General features: G+C 35.3%; 2 protein-coding genes across 2 annotated transcripts; both read right to left on the reverse strand.

Annotated features, from left to right (window-relative positions):
- Positions 1-1,152: 1,152 nt before the first annotated feature.
- On the reverse strand, positions 1,153-8,057 carry LOC113776922. The gene is made up of 7 exons (XM_027321973.1): positions 8,028-8,057; positions 5,843-6,232; positions 4,816-5,301; positions 4,572-4,721; positions 4,086-4,247; positions 2,343-2,815; positions 1,153-2,037 (listed from the first exon to the last, which is right to left on the reverse strand). Exons 1-7 carry the CDS (start codon positions 8,041-8,043, stop codon positions 1,390-1,392), a joined length of 2,325 nt encoding a protein of 774 aa, XP_027177774.1. The 5' UTR covers positions 8,044-8,057; the 3' UTR covers positions 1,153-1,389.
- A 4,779-nt stretch (positions 8,058-12,836) lies between these two features.
- On the reverse strand, positions 12,837-16,610 carry LOC113776923. The gene is made up of 4 exons (XM_027321974.1): positions 15,797-16,610; positions 15,308-15,469; positions 13,644-14,116; positions 12,837-13,466 (listed from the first exon to the last, which is right to left on the reverse strand). The coding sequence occupies exons 1-4, from the start codon at positions 16,608-16,610 to the stop codon at positions 12,837-12,839; spliced, it is 2,079 nt and encodes a 692-aa protein (XP_027177775.1).
- Positions 16,611-17,888: the final 1,278 nt, after the last annotated feature.

Genomic DNA, 17,888 nt, shown 5'->3' on the forward strand with positions numbered 1-17,888 from the left:
TCCACTCAAACCCGAGTTCTCTCGAGAACACCCATATGAATTCAACTTCCACCCACCCTGCGGTGACCCCCATTGCATAGGTTGAATGGTCAACCTCGCTTTCCGGCTAGCTACCTCGCCCAGGAACCCTTCCCACGAAGCTTTCGACCACCGCAATCCTGGGAACTGTGCTTGAAAGATCTCAATCAAACATTGGACGATCCGATTGATCAACTCCCTGATCCGCAGCCTCTGTCCTTCAAACACTCTCCTATTCCTTGCCGTCCACAATTCCCAGCAAATCACCGACGGGAGAATCCTATACAAGAACTTCAAAAACATATTATTCCCTCTCCTTAACCACCAAAACCACACCAGGTGACATATCGTGTGCACCCCCTCCATTTCCCCGGCACGAATCTCAAAGTGACGCCAAACTAATCTTGCCCCCTCCCCTAAGCAAAATACATGGTCCAGATCCTCCTCCTGCTGCTCCCGATAGCACCAACACTAAATAATCTTAGTATCTTGCAATCTTTAATCATATAAACTCTATAATCATAAAGTATATCATCAATGAGAAATACAAATAAGTTTCACCGAATCAAAATATTTCTCTTCAAAGTTAAGCTAGTTAAACTCGAACAATGGAATTTCAATATATTTAAATACTATTATAACTACAATAGCACTATAGATCATTTTACAATCCACTATTAGCGAAAAAAAAACTAGAAAACTCGTTAAATCTAACAAAAAATTCATAGAATAACTCAAAGGGGAACAATAAATTTTTCAAAAAGTAAAAAATTTTAACTAAAAAGACATAAAAGAGAACATTTAGGTTATCCAAATGTAATAAAAAAAAACTAAAATATTGATACTATTACAAAATAAAAATGCTCTGGGGACAAAGAATGCTTTATTACTGGTGCAATTGTGTTGGTTACTTATGACAAACTAAGTTCAGAAACATATATTTTTTTTTATCTCAATTACATTTATTCCTTCAAAACAAGTGATTTTCTAAAAACTTTAAGAAAAAATCTAAAAGCATCATATTCACGTTGAAAGCGTGCACGTGATCCATTACTAGTGAATAAGAGAACCCGGCAAAACCAATTAAAATAGTGTCAACACTAAATGTTAGGTAGAATTTGATGTGGCAAACAATCAAAAGCAATCCATAGGCATGATTTATTGATAGCTCAAGGAATCCACAGAATCAAAGGAATCTGTAGAATTCCAGCACAAGCTGGAAACAAAACAAGAGAGTCAAAACAACTAGATGTTGCCTACAAGATCTATTTAATGCATTACACTGAAGGATTAATTATTTAAAAAACAACTTCTTGAAGCAAACTACTGGAAGTGAAATACAGAATGTCATGATACGCAGCAGAATGGAGATCAGATGCTGGTAGTAGTGTCGGTTTCAAAACTATAGAGCTTCTTTTTAGGTTTTTCGAAGATGCCATGTCCGTAAGTGCGACTGATCATCTCAACCAGAAGAGGGAATTGCAACAATGAGTAAAGAGCTATTGGAATAACAGAGAAAACTATGATTGGGTAGGAAATCCAAGCTACTTGTTCGATCAGCATCAGATAGAGAGCAGTACCAAATGATGCCATCATGGTGACAATCGATACGAACAAGCATGTGATTCCAAATATTAGCTTTGTGGGCAAGGACTTGAGAAAATCCCCTTCTGCATAACGTGCAGTGAGAATCCCCAAGAACATTAGAATTGATGTTGAAGAAGTGAACATCGACAGTGCATTTGATGCCATAAAAATCAAAAATGCTTTCTGTTGAGTTTCTAGCATGACAGGGAGCCCTGTTTTATTATCATTGCCACCCGGAACTGTGAAAGCTGTTGTAAACATGACTGCAGCGATGAGAGTTCCCACAATCATACTTGAACCTGCCGTATTTTTCATCCATCTTTCTCCCTCCTTAGCCAACACCTTATGCTCTTCAGTAAAGAGTTCAGAAGGTGTTTTATTATAGGCATTACGTTCTTCCTTCATCCTTGGTTGCACAATACTCTCAACTTCCTGCAAACTAATTCACGTCAGGAACAATCTCTCACTAGGACAATACAAGTAAATAAAAAATCTTGCAGCTGTTATGTCTCTATTTCATGACACAGTGACATGAGTTGCAACACAGAGATAGTTTGGCTCTCTTTACGACACCTATAAATGCCGCTATTAGATGCCTGCCACAAGTACATTTGCAACATTGAAATTGTGCCGCATACATTTTTTGCAGCATCATAAAAGCCAAAATTCTTGTAGTTTCATGAGACATGAAAACAAAAACATATGCCTAAGAATTGACTTTGAATTAAATTGCTTACCTTAAACCATCGTATTTCCCTTTGCATTTGAAGAGCTGCTCCAGAAATCTTGTCAAGTCGAGACAATGGAGACAGCTTGGCTGCTAAATGTAGCAAATTGTTTCCGAAAAAATCATGCCTACGTGCTAGTATGCTCTTTCTTGTTCCCAGGGCATTTAAAAAGCTATAAATTTTATCTTGGCGAAGCACAATTGCATGTGAAAAAATTGTTCTGCCCTTTTCGTCTCTTTTATATAGGATTCCAGTCCTATATTTGAAAATTTTATCAACGAACTCAATGATTCCTTGCTCAATCGCATCGTATAAAATTTTCATGATATCCATCTCTTCAAGGTCTTTCATGCTCAATGTCTCGATTTCCTTAAATATGAGGGTCAGGAGTTCATTGGCATCTTTATGAATCACTTTCCTGTCATGACACAAACCGAGGCAACTTAATATGCTCCAACCGAGTCCATGCAAAACCTTCAGTACTGCAAGAAAACAGATACACATAGGATGAATTAAATTAATGAGATGGAAAAATGTGAGATCAAAGGGAATAAAACAGAAGTCTAGCAGTTTATTAGTTGCACAACAGCGTAAGGGCAACTAAAACATTGTTAAAACTCGACTAAAGAGCCTCTTCACAACTAAACAGACATGAAACTAGCATTATATGTCTTCAGAGATAGAAACTTGCATGCCTGCTTAGTGCATATGAAGGAAGTGCCAAATGAGTTAAACAGAAAAAAAAAAAAAAAGAAGAGTTAAAAAGGTGGCATTATCATTTGATACTGACACTGTAAAAGAACAGAACTAGACAGACAAACTTGTGGACAGACATATGATAGGAATAATGCCTATTGGAATGTGCAAAGAATGAAAAGCGCAGAGAAAGATGGTAAGGATAGGAGACAGTTAACAACTGTTTATAAAATTTACCAATTTCTTTCATTTTTTCTTCTTTCTCAAACCTTTTCTCAATTTCTTCTGTTTTCTTCTAAATCAAGGTGAAACTCATAAGAATCCGGATCAATCAAGTAAAGGAGAGCTAAGAACTATAGCTTTGCCTACTTACCGAGGTAATTTTAGTGGCTGAGAACAATGGCTTTGCCTTAAAAAAGTGAAACCCATAAGAATCCTTAAGTTTAGCAGTCGTATTTATGCACACATGTGAACGAAAAATCCCTCGTTCTTATCCTTAAAAGGACATAATCTTTTATCTTTTTTTTTTTTAGTCTGTTTTCTTCTTTTATTTTAACAATCTTTTATTCTTACTGGAAAAGGCTCCAAAATGTTGGACTCAATCTTATTAAACTTGAACTTCCCTCTGGCTTCTCCCAAATCATAGATAGCCCAATTCAAACACACAAAGGGCTGTGAATGGGGCGGATTGGTCCATCGGCCCAAAAATTTGGGATTAAGTACAGTTTGAAATTGACGGTGTATACACTATCAGAATATAATATAGAAAATTAATACTATTTTATGGATCTTGCTGTAGCGATGACAAGTTATTGGATCTTAAGAAAATAAAAAAAAACTAAAATATGATATTTATAAATAAAAAATAGCAATATAATAAAAAGTGCAATAGAGAGTAGGACAGAATATCCGTTGTGAAATATAACGCACTCCATTTTGTCATCTAGCTACAGCAAAAATTGAGAGAAAAAAGAAAAGCTAGGGAGAAGATTCCTAACCCAAAAATGTTTTGCAACAGAAGGAATTTTGGAAGACGAAATTTGATATTTGACATACCAAAGCTAGTAATCTGTAGGCCTCGATTTCCTGTCAAATTCGTTTCACCATCACTAGAATGATGAATCTCAATGCTGTGGTCTCCAATCATGCTTGCTTTTGTCGTCTGATCACCTTTAGCAGAATCTGTTAGACTCCTCCATGGAGAATGTCCCATTAAACCTGGGGCATAGCTACAGAGTATAAGTAGCATTCTCCAACACTAGTACACAATTACTATCTGCGGCAGGTTGGTATTCTTGTTATTGAAAAATTTTATACTGACATGAAAATAAAAATTCAAATTTCATACGGACATGATAATTAAAATTCATAGAAAGTAAGAAAAAAATGCACAATGGCTATTGTTCTTAGATTGTTTTCCTTATCACTGAATCAGAGAGCATAATATTGTTCTTCGTTATATACAAGTCAGTGATCATTATTAAAACATTTACCCTGAAATTTGATGTAAAAGTAAAGTAGAACTGGAAAAAGGACACTAACATGAATGGATCCATCTTTTCCAGAAAACAAGTTTGGTTCCACTAGGAAATGCAGATGGCTTGTGAGCCAGTAACTGGAGAGCATAGTAACCATTCTTATCTGGGGTAACACCAAGTTTTGGATATTGTTGAAGTAGCATTGAAGCAACATCTGTAGCAATCAAAAGGAGTTAGGTTAGGGGCACATATATTGAAGAAGGATCTGATGCAGATTGGTATATTGCCTCTTACATCCACAATCTTACCATACATTTCTGCTCTAATCAGGGAATTAATCAGCGTAGCTCCATCCTTACCCACCTCTGGACTAAATAACTCCTTTGGTGTCACAGAGTATAGATAATCAACCATATGCTTTTGACCATACAAAGCAGCCACGATGACAGGAATCTGCCCATCATCAAGTTTATTTTCCTTGCTAAGTAGACTACCATTTTTTTCCACGATTGCCCTTGCCAACTTTTTTTCACCACTGATTGCAGCAAAAGTAAGAGCTGTGCATCCATAGTCATTAATCATTTCCAAGTCTGCTTGTTCCATTCTCCTCAACAGTTCCTTTGCGATTTTCATTTGTCCAATTAGAATGGCAAATGGAAGTGGAGTTTCTCCATGTGATGTAATTATGGCCCTAACAGCGTCTGGATCTTGATCAAGCAGACTTTTTGTGCGATCAAAATCGCCTGTTGCAATTGCTATGTACAAGGGCCCATAGCGAACGTACTCTTTTGGTCCTGGAAACATTAGAACTTGTTTCGAATAATATCTCTAATATGGTCATCTATCATAATTAATGAGCTCGCAGAAGGCACAATTGAAATCTGAATGAGTATAAACTTTTCAAGAAGTCCAGAGAAACAGAAAAAGTAATATTGTCATTGGATATTAAGCAATGACTAAATGAATATTCCAGATGTGGAAGATATATTCTAATTACTCTTTTGGAAAATTAGGCCTCCCAACTCTGAAGTCTCCGCCATTGTTTGGCACAGCAGAGCTAGCACAGATGAATTGGAGTTTTATTTGAAGTAACGTACAGCAAAATTCCCTAGTGAAGAATTGCTTGCTAAATGAGCAAAAGAAAACTAATCAAATGGAATAAGTAAAAACATAAAGAAAACCTGCAATCGCTGAATGATAACTTTGCTCCTGATACCACGTGATTCAAAATACTGATCGAATGAACCATAGTGTCCTTCAAAATACTTATCGAATTGACTTCTAAAATTATATGTGAAACCGTAAACATTTCATAGCAACATGATCGAGAGTTACCTTCTTCTTCAACACGGCTGCTTTCATCTTCAGGATCACCTTCCGCCCATATTCTGTGGGGCTTCAGTCTTTCCACCAAATGCTTCCATGCAACTTCCGCAGAAGTGTGAGCTTCCTTAAGTTTAACATATGTGCCTGGTCCACACGAAAGTTGGATGGCATGCAAGGCCAATGCATTCTTCTTCTTCCATTCCTCATGTTCTTGGTTCTTTTCTTCTCCATATTCTTGTCTCTCATCGTTTATAGGATCTTTCTCCTCTCCAGAAACAACACCCCAAAGGCCATGACCAACCAAATAATGTTCCAAGCATCTTTTCCATTCCTCATAGTTCTCCTCAGTGAGCTCCTCAGGAACAATTCCGATTGCTGCTCTCCCAATACTATCATCTCCTGCTTAGATGCATAATCTTAATGGAAGCCAATGTCCAAGATATAAAGGCGGATGCACAATTTCAATTAGACACTGTTACCGAAAGTTACAACCAACATAGATAACCAACAAGTTTATTCCTATTAGTCAAAAGGGTTAATTTCACTTTATCCCCCAAACTTTGGACGATTACCCACTTCAGTCTCTAAACTTCAAAATTGGATACTTAAGTCTCTAAACTTATAAATACCTCCCACTTAAGTCCCTAAACTTATAAAATGTGACACTTAAATCCCTAAACCCTTATAAAATGAGACACTTTGACCACCAACGGCATTCACGATTTGTTAATAATTTTCCTTAAGTGGGAGGTATTTATAAGTTTAGGGACTTAAATATCCCATTTTGAAGTTTAAGGACTGAAGTGGGTAATCGTCCAAAGTTTGAGGGAACAAAGTGGTATTAACCCTAGTCAAAAAGCAACTAGAATTGGTCCCTTTAGCTTAAACTGTGTCTCAAATTGGAGGACATTAGAGCACTTTTGGAGGCTGTGCTAGAAGGGCTCAAAAAGGGCATTTCCACAGAAAGAAAACACATAAAAAGTGATGTATACGAATTTGCTTTCGTAAGATGGTATGGTTATCTGTTGGAACAATAATCAGAAAACGCAAGACGCAGCTTTGAAAATGCAAAATTAGACCTACCCGAAAACCAAAAAAAATGCAAAATTAGGTCACTGTTGAGAAGCATACCAACCAAAGCTAGAGATCTTGAAACCAAGCGGTAAGATGAAATAACCAACCAGAACCAAATTTCCTTCTCAATTCGTCATGAAATAAATGAAGGCATTCGTCCTGAACTTCATTAACTGATTAAACAACCTCACAATCCCATCAGATTTCTTCTTTATTTTGGCCATTTGGAATTATGGACTATGGAAAAGTCAAGAAATACTGCTAGACTAATATACTAAAGTCCCTGTTACTGTTTGCCACAATGGATTCCAAGAAAGAGCTGTGAGTTCGACTGATCGTCCTTTCAAGAATTAGCCTCAACTACTCATTTTGACTCTTCCGTGATTCTACATCTAATTAAGGAATGCATGGTGATATTTCACTGTAAATCAAACCGATGAGTGGCCATGCAGAGACATTGAAGGCCTCACAATGTATGGTGCAGGCCCCCAAAATGTAGTTACAGACCCACGTCCCACTCCTGGCGGTACGGTTTAGGCAAAGCTTCATATTCCTATAGTTACCAAAAGGTTCTGTTTGTTTGGCGGAAAAGTGAAGTAAAATGAGGTAAAGAAAAAGGAACTTTATCACTTGTTTGGTTAACAAAAGAGATTCCACGGACTCAACATTACAAGATTTTTTAAATGGGTGCCCATAATTTGTATTAAAAAAATTCTAATGGATGTCTCAGAATAACTATTAAAACACCTAAATTACAATTTAACGTAGTATATGAATACACACGCATCAAATCGTTCAGAAATAAATATTAGAGAACAGATCAGTTCTATTGTTAAGAGTGAAATTGGCCATTTTAACAATGGAAATTTTAAGTCATAAGTAGAAAAGTCACTCAATTCAGAAATATGACTTTGCACCTCTTTGGCTGCTTACAATTCCAATGGAAAGAAAAGAGGAAAAATAGGAAATAGGAAAAAAAAAAGAAAAAGGAAAACCAAATGGGGTAAATGGAAAACAGCATGACTTTTATGCTAATCATAAGTGAACAAAATATCACAACTGAGCACTTATGTAGAATAAAATGAGGGAACCAAAAAAACATGTATTTTTTTGGTCTAACCTGAAACTTTCGTCATCCTTTGACCGTGACTTTTTGTAATAGAGGAAGTGAAACAACAATGGTGCTCTAAGCATTAATTAGCAGTAGTATTTATAGAAGTATACAACAAGTGACTCTGATTAATGGGAATAGCTTTTATATGCACTTTATACAATTAGGGATTCTCATTAATGGGAATAGCATTTATATGCACTTTTGCACTTTTTCTTTCTTGTTATCTATCTTGTTTCTGATTAATGATATGATGTAACATAAGTTAAAGTGATTATTCGATACAACTGTGATATGCTATTCCCATGTGTTTCACGCAATCAATGCAAATTGATTGATTTTTAGCTAATAAAATTCGAACGAGCTAGTCTTACTTTTTCCATTGTTATGATAAGTATTAGTATAATTATTCACAGCTGATTTTTCTTCATTTTATTATTCATATTATTATTGTTATGATCATTATTAATATAATTATGACTACTATATTATATTAGTATTGATTTTATTTTTAACTTGGGTTTTAGTGAGACTCAATGGATACCCTCTTATTTTACCATGAAAAGGAGAAGAAGAAGAGTTAATTTCATGCATTTCCAATCTAATCTTTACATACATTGAGAACTTGTAAAGACTTATATATATTATGGTTCATGCAACCCCACTTCCGCAGACTACTATAATAAACCATTAGAAACCAGAAGACTACAGTTCACGAATATCAAAAGGCTGGTTTACAACTTATCACATATTGCTGATAACATGGAAGAAAAGTTTCACCCAAAAAAAAAAAAAGGGTTAGTGTTCAATTTTGTATTTATTAGGTAAATTGGTATTTATCCTTAAGACCATAGTCATTTCATCCACTCACATATTTACATTTTAGAAGCACTTATTATCTAATTCTCCTAAAAAACTAACCATTTTTCTTCTTTGCAGTATACAACTCTTCTTGAATTAAACGTAATCCGTTACATTTTAGATTACATAGTCAAAGATAAAAGTACTAATAAATCTTAATAAACTCCCTTGAGGTTTCTTACAATTTCACTTGGCTCCCCTCAAGTTTAAGAAATTGCACTTACCTCCCTTGGCATAATAAAATACCTATAATACCCTCCACTTGGTAGACAATTCTAAATTTAAGGCAATAGATTTACAAAATCCAAAAAAATTATCTTTTTATCCTCCACTTGGTAGACAATTCTAAATTTAAGGCAATAGATTTACAAAATCCAAAAAAATTATCTTTTTATCTCTTGTCTACTTTCGCTCCTTTCTTTTGTAGTTAATATACTGCTATACGCTTTTTTTTGTTATCTTCAGTTTTGTGGATATTAGCAAATTGAAATTATAAAATTAATAGAGAGAGTAGACTATATATCAAACTAAATAATGAAATTGATGATTGAAATAGGAAGAAGAACTAAAGGTGCGAAATTTGTCATATTTTGTTTGTTGTCATGAAAAACTTTTATAAAATGTCAACAATTACATAAGGATTTCTTTCATTGGATTGGAAATTTTTGGTTATGATTTTATTGTGGAGGTGGAATTTATTCTCAACTTTTGAAATATTAATATTTTTAAGACCATAAGAAGTTTGTAATGGTGGTTCTAGATCAGATTAGCTTGTATTGAAAAGATATTTAAGCATTCAGATAATAGGAGGTATGTGTCTGTATGAGGTTTTTTTTTTTTTATTATATATGCAATTTGGAATCTTTTTGAATGGTTATTTGGATTTGAAACTTATACTTGGATGGTTGTTAAGGATTAAGCTTGTTGATTTATACAAAATGTGGAAGAAAATGATTAACCATACTATATTTTAGTTTAAAGGGCAATTTAGGATTTTTGAAAGAAAATTTAACTTGTTGGACTTATATTGTTATATAAACAATAAAAGTAGGGGAGGTAAGTGTAATTTCTAAAAATTGAGGGAAGCTCTTTGTAATTATTAAAAACTTCAGGGGAAGTTTGTGAAATTGTCCGTTCCTTCAGAACAATTGATTTTCTAAAAATTTTAAGGCAAAAAAAAACATTAAAAGCATCACGTTCCCGTGCAAATAGACCTGACAATTATGCCCAAAACCCAACAACCCACCCAACTCATCCACTAATTTGAAAGGTTGGATTGGGTAAATTGGGTGTTGGGTCAATTTTGGGTTGGGTAATAAGAATCCACATATTTTTTGGGTGGTTTGGGTATTTGTGTTGAGCACCCAACACCCAACTTAAATTAAAAAAATAAATAAACAAATTTGATTTTTTGCTCAATGAAGGTCATTAGGAAGTTGTCAACCTGTAGAACTTAAATCTAGTTTCTTATTATTTGTTTGTTAGTTGCTAAATTTAGTATTTCGTAGCCAAGTAATTAATTAATTTCTACTCGTTTCCATGTTTTTACGAAGTACTACTGTCATTGCGGGGGAATTGATTCAAGATTTTTTGATCTACATGATAGAATACTGATTTGACCGTAGAATCCTGTATAACTCAATTCTTTTCAAAAAAAAAATGGGGAAAAAAAAAGAAACAAATTTTCAAAGTTTGAAAGCGGGTCCAATCTGCCATCGTTTTTATATGACATAATTCCAGAAACCTCTCATGAGGTGAAATTTCTAACCTTTTTAGAGTTTAAATAGTTAGTATGTGCGTATATTTGTGAAAATATATTAGGATGTATTTTAGTGTGTTTGTGTACGTAAAAATAGTGTGTTTGAAATGCATATTATTTACACTTTATTTACACACACTAATTTGCTTGCATCATCTATACATTTTTCAATCACCTTTTTATCTCATATACATCACATCAAAAAAGTGTTACAATATTTTTTTCACAAAATTATTTCAAATAATTTACTATCCAAACAAACTAATTAATGTATTTCAAATGAGTTTAAGAAATGAGTGTGTGTTTGTATCGTGAGTGTTTTAGTGCGTGAAAATATGTCTATCTATGTAAAAATGTGTTTGAAATTTTTTTTTGTTGTATGTGAAAATGTATTTGAGAGAATTTATGTATTAAAATCTATTAAATTAATATATTGGATCATATTTGGGTCATGGGTTTGAGATGACCTAATATGACCCAATCTAAAATTAACCTAATTTTAAGTTGGACGGGTTGGATATAACCCATTTAAATGAAAATTCAATATTAACCCACCAACCTGCCCAATTGCCAAGTACACGTGCAAAACACGTAATCTATTACTAGTGAATAAGAGAACTCGGCAAAGACAATTAAAATATCAATACTAAATAATAGGCAGTATTTGATGTGGCAAACAATCAAAATCAATCCATAGGTATGATTTATTGATAGCTACAGGAATCCTTAGAATCGCGGGAATCTTGATAGAGTGCAGTTTAGTCGGTCTTCTCACGTGCTTTTCCTATTTATTTGGACTAAATACTGCACTAATCGGTGGATTTTACTGAGATTTTGTGTTCTATGCGAATTGCAGCATTTAGGGGCAAAAGGAGCCGGGAAATTAACTTTTGAAGCCTTCCTGTCAGTTAGACGTGGGCACGCCTAAGTATGATGTCCAAAGCCGGATTTGCGGGATTGTTGGCCACGTGTAAACTTCCAAATATTTGGAGATTCCTTCGCGGGTGACAATTCTGGAACAATGCTGACTTAGCCAATTTGCACGTGAAGAGTCATTTGGCAACAAGACTTCAATTGGATTTCAATTGATTTGGTTCCTTCTTTGACTAAACGTGCTGATCCACAAAAGCAGGAAGACTACTGGGTCTCTTTTGGAGACAGCCGCACGAGAACTCTATAAATACAATCCCTTCGCTGGCTTCAGGGGATCTCTCTCTTTCTCTCTCTCTCTCGGCAGAAACAAGTTTTAGTTTAGGCTTTTAGCATAGTTTTAGATTTTCTTTTCTTAGCTCTTTCGCATGGTTGTTCTCCATTAATGGAGGACTAACCTCTTAATTCTAGTCAAGGGGACAACTGAAGACTTGGTTCAACAATTACTGTGAGATCGAAATTATTTTAATCGCTTCCTCATTTATTGGTATTTATGTGTTTCCTGTTTTTAATTGTTTTAGTCCTTATGTATGATTGATTAGTGCGCAATAATTAATTATTCATATAGGCTATTTTGCTAAATAGAGGTAATTGAATCCGTAATTGTTCGTTATCTCTATCTTAGTAGCAACTGGCGTAATTGGATTTATGTCAGGGGAGCATACGATCTAGTTAAACAAACCCTCGTAGCGTGTTTGTTAGTTAGGATTGGGCCTTTCTAATTATTAATGCAATCTAGAAATTAAATCCTACGGTCGTACCTAGGGTTGTTTTTGGGTTAGAGAAATAGTTAACGGTCGTACCTTAACTGTCGAGAAATTAAGGAAAGGTTGGTTGTTTATCGCGTGCATGACAACTATAACTAATCTATTAATAAATGTGGAATTATCTGTGAATCAATGATCAGTGCCTGAACCATTTCTGAAGTGTACCCTTGGCTAGAGTTTTCCCTTAATTATTTCTCTTAATCAATTATTTTCTGCAGTTAATTTATTTAGTTAGCATTTAATCCAAAACCCCCCATACTTTGAACTCTAGAAGAAACGAATTATCCTCAGTCCTTGTGGATTCAACCCTACTCACCGCTATATACAAAATCTGTATTTTTTTCGAGTAGGTATTTTTTATTGTACAGGTTCGGCACCTGTCAAATCTGAAGAATTCCAGCACAAGTTGGAGACAAAAACAAATGGATGTTTCCAGCAAAATCTATTTAAAACATCACACTGAAGGATTATTTGGAAAACAACTTCAAAGCTAGTAGTAGTTCAGGTTTCAAAACTGTAGGGTTTCTCTTTAGGTTTGTCGAAGATGTCATGTCCGTAAGTGCGACTGATCATCTCAACCAGGAGAGGGAATTGCAGCAATGAGTAAAGGGCTATTGGAATCGCACAGAAAACAATGATTGGGCAGGAAATCCAAGCTACTTGTTCGATCAGCGTCAGATATATAGCAGTACCAAATGATGCCGTCATGGTGACCATCGAGACGAACAAAAATGTGATCCCAAATATTAACTTTGTAGGTAAGGACTTGAGAAATTCTTTTGCTGCATAACGTGCAGTGAGAATCCCCAAGAACATCAGAATCGATGTTGTAGAAGTGAACATTGACACTGCATTTGATGCCATAAGAAACAAGATGGCTTTTTGGTGAGTACCTATCATGACAGGGAGCCCTGTTTTATTATCATTACCACCTGGAACTGTGAAAGCCGTTGTAAACATGGCTGCAGCGATGAGAGTTCCCACAATCATACTTGATCCTGCAATATTTTTCATCCATTTCTCTCCCTCCTTAGCCAATGCCTTATGCTCGCCAGAGAAGAGGGCAGAAGGTGTTTTACCATTAGAATTCACTTCTTTCTTCATCCTTAGTGGTAGAATACTCTCAACTTCCTAAAAAATAACTTATGTCAGGTACACATCCTCACTAGGATAACACCATTAGAAAAAGAATTATTGCAATTTTTGAGTCTCTGTTTCATAAGACGGAAATTAAAAAAAAAAATGAAATGACAACAAACATGATACACTAAGATAAAATAGGATATTGACTACAAATTAAATTGCAACCTGAAACCATCGTAGTTCCCTTTGCATTTGAAGAGCTGCTCCAGAAACCTTGTCAAGTTGAGACTGTGGAGGCAGCATGGCTGCTAGATGTAAGAAATTGTTTTGGAAAAAATCATGCCTACGTGCCAGCACGCTCTTTCTTGTTCCCAATGCGTATATAAGGCTATAAATTTTCTCTTGGCGAAGCACAATTGCATGTGAAAAAAGTGTTCTGCCCTTTCCGTCTCTTTTATGTATGATTCCAGTCCTATATTTGAAAATTTTATCAACGAACTCAATGATTCCATGCTCAATCGCATCATACAAAATTTTATCGATAACCATCTCTTCAAGGTCTTTCATGCTCAATTTCCGGATTTCCTTAAATATGAGGTTCAGGAGTTGAATGGCATCTTTATGAATCAATTTCCTGTCATGCCACAAACCGAGGCAACTTAATATGCTCCAACCGAGTCCATGCAAAACCTTCAGTACTGCAAGAAAACAGATACACATAAGATGAATTAAATTAATGAGATGGAAAAATGTGTGATCGAAGGGAATAAAACTGAAGTCTGGCAGTTTATTAGTTGCATCTAAAGCATTGTTACAGAAACTAAAACTAGTGCATATGAAGTGTCAAATGAGTTGTCCAGAAAAAAAGAAGAGTTAAAAAAGTGGCATTATCACTTGATACTGACACTGTAAAAGAACAGAACTAGACAGACAAACTTGTGGACAGACATATGATAGGAATAATGCCTATTGGAAAGCTCAGAGAAAGATGGTAAGGATAGGAGACAGTTAACAACTGTTTATAAAACTTTTCCAATTTCTTTCATTTTTTCTTCTTTCTCAAACCTTTTCTCAATTTCTTCTGTTTTCTTCTAAATCAAGGTAAAACTCATAAGAATCCGGATCAATCAAGTAAATGAGAGCCAAGAACTATAGCTTTGCCTACTTACCGAGGTAATTTTAGTGGCTGAGAACAATGGCTTTGCCTAAAAAAAGTGAAACCCAGAAGAATCCCTAAGTTTAGCAGTCGTATTAATTTATGCACACATGTGAATGAAAAATCCCTCGTTCTTATCCTTAAAAGGACATAATCTTTTATCTTTAATAATCTTCTATGTTTTTTTTTGTGTTAGTCTGTTTTCTTCTTTTTTTATTTTAACAATCTTTTATTCTTACTTGAAAAGGCTCCAAAATGTTGAACTCAATCCTATTAAACTTGAACTTTCCTCTGGCTTCTCCCAATCATGGATAACCCAATTCAAACACACAAAGGACTGTGAATGGGGTGGATCGGTCCGAGCTCAGGTCCATCGGCCCAAAAATTTGGGACTAAGTACCATTTAAAATTGATGGTGCATACACTATCAGAATATAATATAGAAGATTAATACTATTTTATGGATCGTGCTGCAGTGACGATAAGTTATTGGATCTTAAAAAAATTTAAAAAAACTAAAATATGATATTTATAAACAAAAAATAGCAATATAATAAAAATTGGAACAGAGAGTGAGACAGAATATCCGTTGCGAAATACAACACACTCCATTTTGTCATCTAGCTACAGCAAAAATTGAGAGAAAAAAGAAAAAATAGGGAGAAGATTCCTAACCCAAAAATGTTGTGCAGCAGAAGGAATTTTGGAAGACGAAATTTGATATTTGACATACCAAAGCTAGTAATCTGTAGGCCTCGATTTCCTGTCCAATTCGTTTCACCATCACTAGAATGATGAATCTCAATGCTGTGGTCTCCAATCATGCTTGCTTTTGTTGTCTGATCATCTTTAGCAGAATCTGTTGGACTTCCCAATGGAGAATGTTCCATTAGACCTGGGGAATAAATACAGAGTATAAGTAGCATTCTCCAACACTAGTGCACAATTAGTATATGCGGCAAGTTGGTATTCTTGTTATTGGAAGATTTTATGCTGACATAACAATCAAAATTCAAATTTTATACTGACATGATGATTAAAATTCGTAAAAAGTAAGACAAAAAAAATGCACAATGGCTATTGTTCTTAGATTGTTTTCCTTATCACTGAATAAGAGTGCATAATATTGTTCTTCATTATATACAAGTCAGTGATCATTATTAAAACATTTACCCTGGAATTTGATGTAAAAGTAAAGTAGAACTGGAAAAAGGACACTGACATGAATGGATCCATCTTTTCCAGGAAACAAGTTTGGTTCCACTAGGAAATGCAGATGGCTCGTGAGCCAGTAACTGGAGAGCATAGTCACCATTATGATCTGGGGTGACACCAAGTTTTGGATATTGTTGAAGTAGCATTGAAGCAACATCTGTAGCAATCAGAAAGGGGTTAGGGGCACATATATTGAAGAAGGGTTTGATGCAGATTGGTATATTGCCTCTTACATCCACAATCTTACCATACATTTCTGCTCTAATCAGGGAATTAATCAGTGTAGCACCATTCTTACCCCCCTCTGGACTAAATAACTCCTTTGGTGTCACCGAGTATAGATAATTAACCATATGCTTGTGACCATACAAAGCAGCCACGATGACAAGAAGCGGCCCATCATAAAGTTGATTTTCCTTGCTAAGTAGACTATCATTTTTTTCCACGATTGCCCTTTCCAACTTTTTTTCACCACTGATTGCAGCAAGAGTAAGGGCTGTGCATCCATAGTCATTAACCATTTCCAAGTCAGCTGGTTGCATTCTACTCAAAAGCTCCTTTGCAATTTTCATGTGTCCATTTACAATAGCAAATTGAAGTGCAGTTTCTCCCTGTGTTGAAATTATGGCTCTAACAGAGTCTGGAGCTTGATCAAGGAGACTTTTCGTGAGACCAAAATCGCCTGTTGCAATTGCTATGTACAAGGGCCTATAGCGAAGGTACTCTTTGTTGAAAAAATAGCTATATCCATTGTAGAGTGAATGAGAAAATTTGTTCTCATAATGGCACTCTTGAAAGAATCCAGAATAATTATCTATCATTCATTCATGTATATAGGATTCATGTGTATTAATTATTGATACATGATTTTGGATAGGATACATGTACTTAATACATGATTTTGGAGTTATCTTATTGAGATACATGTATGTACATGAATGTGGTCCTTTGATAAACGTGAAGATAATTATCTGGAATTTAACACTTGTTGCCAATTTCTAACAGTCACCCTTAGCCAGCATCTATAAATATCTCTTTTTGTTTCAAAAGAAGGCGCGCTCTCTCTCTCTTTTTCCTTCTTGCATCTTCATCTTTTATAGTGTTCCATATTGTTCTAGTTCGAGTTCGCTGTGGTGAAGAAAGTTTGGTGCTGACATATTCACCTTTAATCCGTTGTATCCTGGGAGACAGACGCCTACTCAACCTCGAGCACTCTACCTGGAGGGGGCGAATCTGTTTTAAGAAAATTGTACTCACAAGCCTCGGATTGTTATTATTGTTATTTTCGATTATTACTTTCTTTCTAGGTTGTATTTATTCTTCTCTTTTGTATCAGCCTATTTTATTATTTCACTAACAATCTTAAAATAGACTCGGTTCTCAATGGCTGACAATACAGGAAGAGAAACCAACACATCTACTTTTGATGCCTCTGCCTCTGGCACAATTGTGAAACAACCTGAAGGAAAGATTACTCCTATGGTTTCTACCAACCATAGTGAGAAACCTGAGAAGTTCCATGGCTCGAACTTCAAGACATGGCAACAAAAGATGTTGTTCTATTTGACAACATTGAATCTCTCGAGATTCTTAAGTGAGGATGCTCCAAAGCTGCCTGAAGGCTTAACTGATGCACAAGCTGTCAATGCTATTGATGCTTGGAAGCACTCCGATTTCCTTTGTCGAAATTATGTCATGAACTGCTTGCATGACTCGCTGTATAACGTGTATCAAATACATAAGACGGCGAAGGCATTGTGGGAATCCTTAGATCGAAAATATAAAACCGAAGATGCTGGGGCAAAGAAATTTGTCGTTGAAAAATTTCTAGACTATAAAATGGTGGATTCCAAAACTGTTATCAGTCAAGTGCAAGAAATTCAGATTATCTTGCATGAGATTCTAGCTGAAGGTATGATTTTGAGTGAAACCTTTCAAGTAGCTGCTGTTATTGAGAAGCTACCTCCTGGGTGGAAGGATTTCAAGAACTATCTCAAGTACAAGCGCAAAGAGATGAGTATAGAGGACCTTATTGTTAGACTTCGAATTGAAGAAGACAACAGGGGTTCTGATTGCAAGGCAACAACTTCTGTTGATGC

Source organism: Coffea eugenioides, chromosome 7, assembly GCF_003713205.1.
Source record: "Coffea eugenioides isolate CCC68of chromosome 7, Ceug_1.0, whole genome shotgun sequence".
Lineage (NCBI taxonomy): Eukaryota > Viridiplantae > Streptophyta > Magnoliopsida > Gentianales > Rubiaceae > Coffea > Coffea eugenioides.